This window comes from Xenopus laevis, chromosome 7S, assembly GCF_017654675.1.
Source record: "Xenopus laevis strain J_2021 chromosome 7S, Xenopus_laevis_v10.1, whole genome shotgun sequence".
NCBI lineage: Eukaryota > Metazoa > Chordata > Amphibia > Anura > Pipidae > Xenopus > Xenopus laevis.
In genome coordinates, this window is record NC_054384.1 from 1,179,283 (window position 1) to 1,193,532 (window position 14,250).

Genomic DNA, 14,250 nt, shown 5'->3' on the forward strand with positions numbered 1-14,250 from the left:
AAATGCCACCTTCTGCACACGCTGATAAATACCATCTCATATGTCAGGTGTGCCACAAGTTTAACATCCATCATTCCACATTGTGTGACTGCAAACATGTGTTTTAACATTACATCAATACTAAAAGGGTACACAACCTGGGAGTACAGGATTTATATATATATATATATATATATTGCAGTAACACACATGAAGAGATTTCTTTGTCTTCCAGCCGACAGCACTACTGCCTGCATATTAGTTAAGGGTCACATTACATCATATGTAGTATTACCATACAAACTAGTAGTGACAACTTGCCTACAAGTCAGCAGCATAGGATCTGACCTGATTCAGTGGCAGCACCAAGAACTGTCTACTTCAGCTACTTCAGCTGCCCTCCTGGAATGGTGCCCCTCAAACTGCATTATGGGGTCTGCACAATCCACCGATGAAAGATTGTGAACTTGGAGCACACGACAGCTGCTCCTAGCTACTGATACCACCCTTACATGATATTATTATTATGGGTATTGTCATTATTATGCCCCCTCTAGTGCTGACATCTTAAATCCAGGGATGACAGGACCTTGAGTGGCAACAGATCAGTGACTCTAAGGATATAACAGGCCACTCAGATGTGCTTAAGCAACTCCTCTTTGTCATAGTGTAGGTAGGTAGTAGCTATCCTCAATACAATAGTATGTGTACTTATTGATTTAAGGCAATGATCCCCAACCAGTGGCTCTGGTACAACATGTTGCTGACCAACCCCTTGGATGTTGCTCCCAGTAGTCTCAAAGCAGGTTCTTATTTTTAATTCCAGGCTTGGAGGCAAGTTTTGGTGCATAAAAACAAGGTGTACTGCCAAATAGAGTGTCATGTAAGATGCCAGGGGCTACCAAATGGTCAATCACAGCACTTATCTTGCACCACCCTAGAACATTTTTCATGCTTGCGTTAACTCCTTTTACATCTAAATGTTGCTCATGGGTAATAAAGGTTGGGGACCCCTGATTTACAGGGATTGCTGCAGTAAATACCTGCTTACCTTTTCATTGGGTGCATTTTCTTTGGCATTGCCCTCCTCCTGTGTCTTGTTAGGGCTATTCGCTTGGTTTTTATTTGCCTCTTTCTCTTTGCTGCCTTCAGCCTCTCGACTTGGTGATGTTTCACACATTTCTTTCTTGTTTGTGTCGTCGCTGCTCACCCTGGTCTCTTGAGTTTTAGACTCGTCCTTTCTCTTGGATTTCTCTGCTGGATCTTGGAGCTTTCCTTCTGTCTTTGTCTTTGCCTCCTTTCTATAATATTCCCCATCTCTGTTTTTATATCTGGATGATGAGTTTCCATATTTCTCCCTGTGGCCTCTAGGTCCATCCATACGATCGTCCAACTCTTGCTTGTCAAGCTGCCAGGAGTAATGTTTGCGATTGTGCACCCAGTGATCTGTCCTGTCTCTCTTCTCCTCGCCGCTGTCTCTCCATGTACCCTGCTCTCGCTCTTCTTCTCGTCTCCCATAAGCTGATTGGTCCCAAGCCTCCCTATCATTTGCCCATTGTGCTCTTGATGTACTTAATGGGCTGTGGGTGGAACTGCATGAAGTGAAACTTGGGGTGTGGGACCTCGGGGACAAAGAGCGACTCACTGGGCTACGAGATCTTGTCCTTTCATTTTGATACCTGTTAATAAACAATGTATGAGCCCCAGACACAATGAATCAGCCCCAGCACAGTATTCATGGCACTCTTAAATTATTTAATACAAAGCACCCACCAACTAGAGAAAGAGAGAAGAAACAGGGTTTATTACACTATTTTGTGATCCCTTTCAGCCTAATACAGTGGGAAATGAGGTCACTGCAACATTCTTTGCCTCTGGTTTTAGCCAAATTCTCATCATTCTGATCACTTTCATCATTTCACGTTACCTGTCCGTGTCTCGAAACATGTCTTTTTCCCTCTGTGAATGGATGTCGTAGATGACAGCAGCAACGTTTTTCCCTGGTTTCTGGAAATAAGAGGATGGTTATTCATTTAGAAAGGTCAGGCAGGTGGGGGAACAGAAACATTATAAAATGAGTAACTCGTTGAAACGTTTGCTGCCTCAGTATAACAGGCAAATGTTCCCTATAATAAATCAAAAATTTGACTCTTTAATAGTGATCATGTGTTGTGTTGTGTTGCTTAAAGCTAATGCCAACCCAAATATATTAACCATATTATACCTATTTAACATTATTCCTATATATGTTAGTTACAGATTTTTCACTTATTTTAAAGTTGTCTATAAATGTAACAGATATTTGTCTCTCTCGTGCTACACTGCTGCCTCTGACTACTGAAACCATTTAGCAGATCAGGTGCCAGATGGGGAACATTCCATGTTGAATTCCCCAAACAATGCCCTTTATATCGCTAGGAAATAGAAAGTACCCATTTGTATTTCTGTCCTATGGAAACTATTGGATATCACACTTGACATTACGTTCAGTCTTTGTGATCCTTCCCATGAAAGACTGCTAAGGCCTAGCTCCCCGACTTGTCCTCTCCAACCAAACCCTGCTGCACTCACTGGGGCAAATTCACTAAGATTCGTAGTTGCGCCAGGCGCAACTTCGCCGCACTTCGCCAGGCGTAGTTTCGCCAGCACTCCGCAAATTCACTAAAATCTGAAGTTGCGCACAGGGGTAGCGTAAGGTTGCGAAGTTGTGCTAGCGTTGATTCGCTAAGTGAAGCGAAGTTACGCTAGCGATGGTTAATTTGCATACGACGCCAAATTCAAATTTCAATGGAGGAATACGTAGAATCACTACACAAGCCTGGGAAACCTTCAAAACATCAAATAACATTTTTTTTTTGCCCTACACATGTGCCCACTGTCTAGGTAAGTTGCCATGAGTTAGGAAATGTAGGGGGGAAGGAGGGGAGCCCCAAAAAAAATCTCGATCTTTTTCAGCCTATCACCCATAATATAGAAAACACGCCAGCGTTTTTTGGGACTTAGAAAATTTTTTAACTTTTTTGGAAGCAATCCCTATCTACTCTATTGCGCTCCGCCTGGTCTGAGGTGGCGAAGGAAGTCTAGCCTAAAAGGTAGCGTTCAGTACACTGCGCACGTTAGTGAATTTGCGTAGTTACGTCCGTAGCGAAAATTCGCCAGGCGTAAGGGTGCGAAGTAACACTAGCGAATTTACGCCAGCGTTCGTTAGTGAATTTGCGAAGTAACGAAAATGCCCAACGCTAGCGAATTGACGCTAGCGTTCGGCGCTTAGTGAATTTGCCCCACTGTGCCTGACTCTGTTAATAGGAAGCCATTTAGCCTAAGGTCAGCCTTGATTGCATCTACCAGGTCCAGGACCAATAACTGACCCTATAATTGCCATCAGCTATTCATTGGAGATGCTGTGCACTGGTTAAGCCATTATCCCAATATTGCCAAACGAGTGGCTCTCTCCCCGATATGCCCACACTGAAGTGGGCGATTATCAGGCTTTCCGATCGGATCATAATGCATCCGATATAGGCGGTCGGATTGTGGGACCGCATAAACGCACAGATGTGGCCGTAATCGGATGGGATCAAGATCTGGCCCACTTTCAGCCAGATATCACCGGGGAAGCCCATTGGATGGCCCCACCGACTCGGCAGCTTTTATTGGCCATGTATGGGGGGCCTTCCGAGTTTACCAGCCCAACTTCTATCATTTCTAGTCTCACAGAGGAACCTGTGTGTATTAAAAATGTATAAAATACACACAGGTGCTTAGGCAGCTGTTTTTCTTTTTTTTTTAAATAAAAATAAATGTAATTAGAAATAAACATTGAAGTGGTAAAATATTGGCATATGATCGGCGCATTAGGAATGATTAAATTTCACCAAGATAAAGTGGTGTGCGGCCACCAAAAAGCTCTTGATCTAGTTAATTGCACAAGATGTACCTTATGTAAAAGTGTAACACAAAAGTGAAATCCAGCCTTGTTTTCCATAAGGCCTGACTCAATGTATTGCACAAGCTTCCAGCCCAAGCTACTGTATCTGCTTCATTCTATTAATACCATTCAGCTCATCTGTCATTTATTCCCTATTTGCCCTCTTTTACCAGTTGCTGCTTCTTGGATTTCTACATCTGACCAAATACCCCAGGAAGATAATTTAACTCAGATAAGCAAAGCTGTTTATTTAACAAAAAACTAGGCGACATCGATATAATGCATTTTACATAAGTATATTACGTATAATTATTTCAACCTAAAGGTGAAGTAACGGTCGGACGTATTTGTTCTATGGGCTTAAAGGACAAGTAAACCTTAAAAATAAGTCAATATAAAATTGACGAGGGGGCTATTTTAAGCACTTTTGCAATGTTCATTCATTACTTATTTTGTTTTAATTCCAAGATATTAAGGGATACATGTACTGTTAATATGAATGAATTGTGTTACAACAGCGCCACCTGCTGGTCAGTTTTCCACCAGTCTGACCAGCAAGTAGTCAAGGAAGTTGTCAGGAGAAAGAAAGAGGCTGATGTTCTTCTGCTTAGGAATAAAATTAGAAACCTTTCTCACATCTTTCCTAAGCAGAAGAACATCAGCCTCTTTCTTTCTCCTGACAACTTCCTTGACTACTTGCTGGTCAGACTGGTGGGAAACTGACCAGCAGGTGGCGCTGTTGGAACAAAATTCATTCATATTAACAGTACATGTATCCCTTAATATCTTGGAATTAAAACAAAATAGATAATGAATGAACATCGCATAAGTGCTTTAAATAGCCCCCTCGTCAATTTTATATTCACTTATTTTTAAGGTTCACTTATCCTATAAATCTTAGATACTATATGGAAAATAAATCTAGGGAAAAACAATCACTAGGACATGTCATGTGCTGGGAGTGCACCCAAGGGGCCACATTGTTGAGGACATGAGTTAACCAAGCAACTGTATATACACCACAATTCACACTGCCAGAAAGTTTAAATACTTATTGCGTCTATTGGCGTTCACAGGCTCTGGGCTATTTGTTATGTATGTCGTTAGTATGCCTAAAGTGAAAGCAAAACTTGGCTCTATTGAAAAGGGAACAATTATATTGATATTTTTTGTTTTTTAATAATCATTCTTCCCTGTTAATCAGCCAACATTATTATAAAAGTCAGAACCTTATTGGTTGTTATGGGTTACTGCACTGGTGTTGTTGTGAATGAGCCCCACTGTTGTTGAATCTTATGTTCTAAGTCAAAAAAATAATAATTTAAAAGGAAAAGCAGAAAACATTTCATATTCTATGGAGGCAGTAGAAGGGGAGCTGTAGCCACACATACAGTGGAATGGGCTCATAAAATACTGGCAGATCTATAGAGCGTGTGACAGTTCAGTGACTGAACCCCAAACAGCTGCACTGATTTTCTGGGTAACAAAGTGGTTTTCCCTTTCTGCCGGGTCTGGAAACCTCCTGCAGTCTGGGTGGCCTTGGATTCCTTTCCCAACCTGAGCTTTGCCATTCACCATAATAAATTCCTATTGCTGTATGAAAAATACAAATAATAAATCAGCGAAATGACATCTTGTGACCATCTTCCAGTGACAATCTCATGGAGCACAGCTGCCTGCGACCCCTGGGGACGGAAAAGGTTTTCTTAATTTCTTACTTACTTTTCTATTGTGCACAAAAGTGCAGTAAATGTGTTCTCAGATGCTGGCACATTCTGGACTTGCAGGTGTTCAAGACATTCTTAATATGTATATTTAATTTGGTGCATCGTTACTAGGGATGCACCGATTCCAGGATTCGGTTCGGGATTCGGCCTTTTTCAGAAGGATTCAGCCGAATCCTTCTGTCCGGCTGAACCAAATCCGAATCCTAATTTGCATATGCAAATTAGGGGCGGGAGGGAAATCTCATGACTTTTTGTCACAAAACAAGGAAGTAAAAAATGTTTTCCCCTTCCCACTCGGATTTGGTATTCAGACGAATCTTTCGCAAAGGATTCGGGGGTTCGGTTGAATCCAAAATAGAGTATTCGTTGCATCCCTAACCGTTACTTATAACCATAAAAGACGTAGGCACAAAGGCTGGGTTTTATGTTCTTTGTGTATAGCTATCTTTGGGCTTTAAAGGGATACTGTCATGGGAAATGTTTTTTTTTTCCAAAACACATCAGTTAATAGTGCTGCTCCAGCAGAATTCTGCACTGAAATCCATTTCTCAAAAGAGCAAACTGATTTTTTTATATTCAATTTTGAAATCTGACATGGGGCTAGACATATTGTCAGTTTCCCAGCTGCCCCAAGTCATGTGACTTGTGCTCTGATAAACTTCAGTCACTCTTTACTGCTGTACTGCAAGTTGGAGTGATATTCCCCCCAGCAGCCAAACAACAGAACAATGGGAAGGTAACCAGATAGCAGCTCCCTAACACAAAATAACAGCTGCCTGGTAGATCTAAGAACAACACTCAATAGTAAAATCCAGGTCCCACTGAGACACATTCAGTTACATTGAGAAGGAAAAACAGCAGCCTGCCAGAAAGCATTTCTCTCCTAAAGTGCAGGCACAAGTCACATGACTGGGGGCAGCTGGGAAATTAACAATATGTCTAGCCCCATGTCAGATTTCAAAATTGAATAAAAAAAATCTGTTTGCTCTTTTGAGAAATGGATTTCAGTGCAGAATTCTGCTGGAGCAGCACTATTAACTGATTCATTTTGAAAAAATGTTATTTTCCCATGACAGTATCCATTTAAGCACAATATTCATAGGATTTAAGTTATCCTCATGTACCTTAGATAACTTACAGTTTTTCTTACATCCAGGCAGCTAAGTTGTGCACACTTTGCCTTTATACCACTTTCTACTATTATGCCTTTATATTCCATAATAAAGAGTACCTATCAGTAGACTGAGCTGCTACACACATAGTAGCTCACATAGTGAATCATCTCCAGGTGATGCCAATGGGAATTTGCCCTTGAATGCTGTGTGTAACCTCAAAATGTGCTGTAAAGTAATAGTATTACTAGCAGTATATGAGAGGTTTCATTCAAACAACACTGCTCAGGGTGCAAATTACAGGTCCAAACCACCATGTTTTTTGCTTTTTGCACCATATCATGTGGGTCAGCCATTCAAGTGCAGGTGTTTGCAGGCTATTCAGTGTATGGAACACAGCAGACTATAGTAGCGCAATTACTGGGTCCTATAACAAAATAGTGCCCATTTAGTGCCCTGTAAATTTTTGGTAAGAAAGTGCCACACTGGGTCCCTATACTTCCTCTATGGCCAAACACTCACCTTGAGTTGCAGTTCCTTGTAGCGCTTTGACATGCGGATTAGAAGTTTCTCATCGTTGATCATTGCAGGTTTCTCCTGGTAGAACTGTACCATGGCTTCTGCTGCCTCTGTATATGCCATTTCCAGAAATGCCTTGAATAAAAGACAACAGCTAGTTCTTACTATTACTGATTCCTCTTCAGAGTTTCCACTATTAGAGCTAGGGTTGCCCCCTGCCCGGTATCTACCAGCCTTGCCAGCAAAATAATGCCAAGACCATCCAATAAGATTCTTTTAGAAAGAACTCTCTCATACTTGGCTAATGCTAAATACTCAGGATAGAAGGCTTTCCATGTGAGAAATCATTATATATGAACGTACAGCAGTTGGTCTCTTTTTGCAGAGGCTAAATTCTCTGCCTGAGAGCCCTTGCTTTTCAAGCTTCCAATTATCATTTAGCCCTGCCCTGTATAGATGGGAAGTTTTGGCAGGGCTGGGCAAGCTAGCCGGCCGTATCCCTCCCCGAGCATGTATACAAACAGGTGCCAAGTTTAATGTTAGACTACAATACCCAAAATGGAATGAGGATTGACTTGTGTAGAGGTCGGGACTCGGGAGTTAACGGATTTTGGGCTCTGTACCCCAGTCTCCAATCATGCTTTTCTGTGACTTTCCTCAATTTCAGGCAATTTTGGGGCCACCGAAAGGTTGACCTGTTGACCTGTTTTACTGATATTTATTGAAATATTAATTAGGCCTTATGGCCCATCCCCCCTCTGTAGTTACGCCCGGTGATGGGTGAATCTGTCCCATTTTGCTTCTTGGAAAAATTTGCAAAAGAGTAAAAATTTCACATATATTTATTTTTTAGACTTTTTTTACTGCACATATTTTTGGGCTACTTTTGACGTGCCTCTTGGCTAGTTTTGGGCTGGTTTTGTAGCTGACTTTGGCGGGGTTTTGAAAATTAGACCTGGTCCTGCATGGGACCCAAATGTTGGGCGGGTTTAAGTTGACTCCTGCGCAAAATCTACGGGTTCCACTGTCGGCTTCCAGCACCTACATTTATAGACTTGTGCCTGTCCCCACCCCTTTTGTGATGTCACTGCAGGTTTGGCGTGGGTCTATAAATAGAGGGGGTGGATTAGGGAGAATTGGTCGAGCTGCAGACCACTACAAGCTACTGAGTTACCTGATTGGTTGACTTCATAAGGATGTAGTTGGTGACTTTTCCAAAGGGGAGTCCCAGGTTGACGACGTCCTTCTCATTGCAGCTTCCCTCAGGGATGTTACATATATGTACAACATGGCCATTAGCGCAGGTCCTCTGGGAAATAAACAAAGATTGTAGTTGGTGCAGGTCAGTACAGAAGCCATATTACACCATGTGTTGCATCACATTCACACAACTAATTGTTATCAGCAGAAATAATGACTTTTTCCAATTACTTTCTATTTTCTATGTGTCACGTATTTCTAATATTGAAGTGTAAAGTGTCATTTTTTACCTTTTTTTTTGGGCGAATTTTTGCAGGCGTTTTGCGAATTTATTTGCTGGCGGCGAATCGTGCAAATTCGCCCATCACTAGCCTTGTCCTTAAACCTGTGTAATTCTCCAGTAAGGGGAGTATGTGCCATCCAGAGCATATATATATATATACCACTGCTCCATTTAATTCCTGCCCAACGCGGGACTGTAACATTCAACACGGGGGGTGCTTGTGTGATATTTTGGGCTAATGAAAAGTTTCTTACCTTGGCCCCCGCTGAAGATTCAGAGAAAGCAAGTCCAGGATGAAGATAAGAAGCAGCTATAGGAGAAGGAACATAGGAGCTGCTTAATATACACAGCAATATACTCATGAGGCCAGTACCAGTCAAGTGCAACATATCCTGGCAAGACACTTTATTACTGTTTTTTTAACCCATTCATGTTCTTGTTAGTGCAACTTAAAGCTACATAAGCAGCTTCTTACTTACAGCACTCGTTTGCATGTTTCATAGTTAACATGTAATAACTAGTCGGCTGCAAGTTGAGGGAAACACTGAGGACTGTAAGTTGTGCCCTAATAGAGGGAACTATTCAGCCTAGAGTAGAGGGTTTCTTTGCAGTTCTGGGATCTGAAGCAGGCTTTTCTTCCACCTCTTAATCTATATAAATATAAATATACGCACAGCCGAGAACTTTCTGGCACAATTAAATAACTCTTTCCCCCATATGTAATAAAAGGCAATAAATTTCCCAGGGGCAGTAACCAATACCAACCAATGAGATGTTTGCTTTTAAACAGGTGACCAGTAAATTCTACCTGCTGATACGTTGCTATGGGTTACTGCTCCAGGCCAAACTTAGGGGCAAATTCACTAACCTCCGGAAATTCGCCAGCAACAGCTTCACTCACATCGCCACACTTTGCCAGGCGAAAATTTGCAAGGACAACGCTAATTCACTAAAATGCAAAGTTGCGCCCAGGGCGCCGAACGATGGCAAAGTTTCGCTAACGTTAATTCGGCAAGGAAAGCGAAGTTGCGCTAGTGTTGGCTAATTTGCATACGGCGGGATGTACAGTGGAAATTGTACCCTATCACCCTGAAAAACTGAAAAGTCTCCAGCGTTTTTTGGGAGTTCTGAGGAAGTCCTATCTACTCTATTGCAATTCCCCTGGTCTGAGGTGGTGAAGGCAAGTCTGGCGCAAGAAGTAACGTTCAGTAAAATCCGCAGTTAGTGAATTTGCGTAGTTACGTCTATTTGCCAGAGTGAAATTTTACGCCAGCGCCCGTTAGTAAATCAGCGAAGTCCTGAAATTTCGCCAGTGTTAGTCACTTCGCCCTTTAGTAAATTTGCCCCCTAGTAACTACGCTTTGCTTGGCGAATTAACGCTAGCGCAACTTTGCAACCTTATGCTTCCCTTGAGCCCAACTTTGGATTTTTAGTGCTGGCGAAAATACGCCTGGCGAAGTGCGGCAAAGCGGACGCTGGCGCAACTACGAATCTTAGTGAATTTGCCCCATATATCAGTTTGTAGGGTATCTCATGAGTGTATCTCACCTTCATTACTAACAGGATCGAAGTCACTGCTCACAGGCCCACCAGCTGACACAGGCTGCAGACACATTCTGAGAAGAAATAAATGTTTATTTAGATGAAAACTAAAGCCTAAAAATATACGTTGCTAGTTGTATATTCACATATGGGACAGAATATGATACAATAACACACTAATAGAAAGGTGAACGATGAATTTAAAATGTCCTTCCTTAAGGATGTATTGTTTGTACAGATATAGGAGCTTTTATCCAGAATGCTCAGGACCTGGATAATGGATCTTTCTGTAATTTGGATCTTCATACCTTAAGTCTACTAGAAGATCATATAAACATGAAATAAACCCAATAGGCTGGTTTTGCTTCCAATAAGGATTAATTATATCTTAGTTGGGATCCAGTACAAGCGACTGGTTTTTTTATTACAGAGAAAAAGGAAATCATTTTAAAAAATTGGATTATTTGATTACAATGGAGTCTATGGGAGATGGCCTTTCTGTAATTTGGAGCTTTCTGGATAACGGATCCCATACCTGTACTAAATTAATTGAACCAGCCCTATAACAGTAATGATCCAGGCCTTCAGCATCTCCCCATCTTCTGATCTTTATAGGCCATTTCTTGCTTGCCGGTGGCACTGCACATGCTCAGTGGGCTTTGGGCTACTGCTGAAAAGCTAAACTCAGGGACTGTTGAAAATTAGCCGACATTTTGGTGAAATCTGCCATAAAAGCCCCATGGTAGAAACAGCACTGTTCCTGAATCAGGAGAAAAGAATATGTGGAGCTACTGGGGGCATCTTTGGATCTTTACTGCTAAATGCTTTTGGTGACCTTGGGTTGGTACCAGAACCCAAAATATAAAGTGAAGTGTCTCTATAATAATTCTTTGTCAAGCTTTAGTTCTCCTTTAAAGTCATGCTTAACGGAAATACAGTGTTTGTATAATAAAAGTAAATGTCATTGTAAGCACCGTCCCAACATCCATTGGCTATTTGTGTGTAAATGGAAATGAAATCAGTAACTACCTGGCTGTTTTTATTCTCTGCACTGTTGGTTCTGATTCCTGAAACAATGTAGCAAAAGCCAGTCAGTTAACAGAGGAGGACTGATTGTTCTAATGCGACGTTGTTTCGAGTCAGAGCCAGAGATGGGACAGACAGATAATAGCAATGACAGTTGCTCATAAATATACGTCTAGTGAGAATAAAGAATGAATTAATATTGGGAAGTATCTTTCCATAGGCTAAATGTTGTTTTTTGGGCAAAGTTCCCCTTGAATACTTTTGGAGAGAACACTGAGTTCTTTAACAGTAACTTACGTTTCGGAGAAACTCATCACATTCTGATTGTGTATCCTGCCTTTAATGTGTAGTTCCCATTCCTGCAAAATGAATACACAATATCAGAGATAGGTACCTGTAAAACAGGTAAATACAGTTAAATCTCGATATATGGGATACATCAAATATAATGGCTCACTTTTAATTGATTTCAATTGATAGATATGGGCAGCAGCTGCCTTATTGTGCCTCAGACAGTAAAGGATATACTGTATATTATGGTATGCCCAGAACATTCCTTCTCTGTATATTTGTATTTATACATATGGGAGGAGGGAGGTGCCATATTGATTCCCTTAGACAGTACAGTATGAGGGTATAGCTTATTGTGTGCCCAGAACATTCCTTCTCTGTATATTTGTATTTATACATATGGGAGGAGGAGGTGCCATATTGATTCCCTTAGACAGTACAGTATGAGGGTATAGCTTATTGTGTGCCCAGAACATTCCTTCTCTGTATATTTGTATTTATACATATGGGAGGAGGTGCCATATTGATTCCCTTAGACAGTACAGTATGAGGGTATAGCTTATTGTGTGCCCAGAACATTCCTTCTCTGTATATTTTGTATTTATACATATGGGAGGAGGAGGTGCCATATTGATTCCCTTAGACAGTACAGTATGAGGGTATAGCTTATTGTGTGCCCAGAACATTCCTTCTCTGTATATTTGTATTTATACATATGGGAGGGAGGTGCCATATTGATTCCCTTAGACAGTACAGTATGAGGGTATAGCTTATTGTGTGCCCAGAACATTCCTTCTCTGTATATTTGTATTTATACATATGGGAGGAGGAGGTGCCATATTGATTCCCTTAGACAGTACAGTATGAGGGTATAGCTTATTGTGTGCCCAGAACATTCCTTCTCTGTATATTTGTATTTATACATATGGGAGGAGGAGTTGCCATATTGATTCCCTTAGACAGTACAGTATGAGGGTATAGCTTATTGTGTGCCCAGAACATTCCTTCTCTGTATATTTGTATTTATACATATGTCACGGGAAATATCAGTGCTTCATTCTTACAAAGCATAAAACATTTGTAATAAATGTGCACTGCAAGATGGCTCTATACACTAGACAACACAATCAGCAAATTGATTTTTTTCCTTTAGATCCCCTTTAAAATGTTCTTACGACACATGGACAGCACTTTATTGTATATTAATGTCATACTCTAGAACAGGGACATCCGTTCTAATGGTGACTGTATTTCTACTGTGAATAATCCACAAACACTTTCAGCTCCCACTAGATCACTATTTACCACCTAATTGTTCTTTAACAAACCTCCATTTATATTGATCAGATTTCTCTTGTTATACTCTCACTGTCTGTGCCATGTGCTTTCCATAGATTATAATAGGGATCATTCACCATCAATTGTAAGGTGTTTTAAAGGGGAAGTATACCCCTTTTTTTACCAGTTATGAAATGAATAGGGCTTCTTTGATTTGTTCTGGTTGTGCTTGTAGGGACAGGGAACAAAATGTGACTTTTCAATTTGACATTTTTATATTGCTCGCTGCAATAAATATTAAAAACACACATTTCCTATTGAAATCAACAATGTGTCACTGAGAAGACAAACACTTCAGGTGTCAGATCTTTAATGAATAGTTTTGGGGGTCACTTGTCAACATCCTCCTATGAATTTGGGAATATTTCATAAGTAAGTTTTTATATATTTAGTCAATTTTGGGGATTGTAGCAATTTGTAGGTCTGCTCAGTTTCCTTTACATGCTGCAACTTTTAAGGCAAATGGAGCTGTGATGTAAATTGGGCAGATTTTGTGCATTTGATATAATTATAATATAATCCAATTCCGGCCCGGCACTGTTCCTCTTGTCATTCGCATAAATGGAAGTTGTCTGTCACCTCTCGGACAGTTCTCCTGCATCACAATACACAAATACACAATACACAAATACACAATACACAAATACACAATACACAAATACACAAATACACAAATACACAAATGTGTCTCATTGGGCTGAAGTGGTGACAGACAACTCATTCACATAAATAGACAGGAGAGTATTGGGGTGTTTCTTTAACTGCTTAATGCCTATGGAGTATGTGACATGTTCGTAAAATATTGAGAAGTGTGTTAATATGACGTTCACTTCTATATTATTCATGGGGCAAATTCACTAAGCGCCGAAGCGCCTAACGCTAGCGTGAATTCGCTAGCGTTGGGCATTTTTGTTACTTGCCAAATTCACTAACGGACGCTGGCGTAAATTCGCTAGTGTTACTTCGCACCCTTACACCTGGCGAATTTGCGCAACGGACGTAACTACGCAAATTCACTAACGCGCGCAGTGTACTGAACGCTACCTTTTACACCAGACTTCCTTCGCCACCTCAGACCAAGCGAAGTACAATAGAGTAGATAGGGATTGCTTCAAAGTTAAAACATTTTCTAAGTCACAAAAAACGCTGGCATTTTTCTTTATTATGGGTGATAGGCTGAAAAAGATCGAAAAAAAATTTTGGGGCTCCCCTCCTTCCCCCCTACATTTCCTGACTCATGGCAACTTAACTATACAGTGGGCACATGTGTAGGGCAAAATAAACATTTTATTTGATGTTTTGAAG

At 40.8% G+C, this 14,250-nt stretch overlaps 1 protein-coding gene across 3 annotated transcripts in view; it reads right to left on the reverse strand.

The window, feature by feature from the left end:
* Window positions 1-14,250, reverse strand: part of rbm20.S (RNA binding motif protein 20 S homeolog) — a 76,120-nt gene that overhangs the window by 11,758 nt on the left and 50,112 nt on the right. For all 3 annotated transcript variants that reach the window (XM_018227218.2, XM_041570760.1, XM_041570761.1), the window contains exons 3-9: window positions 11,614-11,675; window positions 10,297-10,364; window positions 9,003-9,058; window positions 8,440-8,574; window positions 7,269-7,400; window positions 1,907-1,986; window positions 1,031-1,658 (exon numbers count right to left, since the gene is read on the reverse strand). In XM_018227218.2, the coding sequence (XP_018082707.1) occupies window positions 1,031-1,658; window positions 1,907-1,986; window positions 7,269-7,400; window positions 8,440-8,574; window positions 9,003-9,058; window positions 10,297-10,364; window positions 11,614-11,675 (1,161 nt within the window). The remainder of the gene's footprint in view (window positions 1-1,030; window positions 1,659-1,906; window positions 1,987-7,268; window positions 7,401-8,439; window positions 8,575-9,002; window positions 9,059-10,296; window positions 10,365-11,613; window positions 11,676-14,250) is intronic.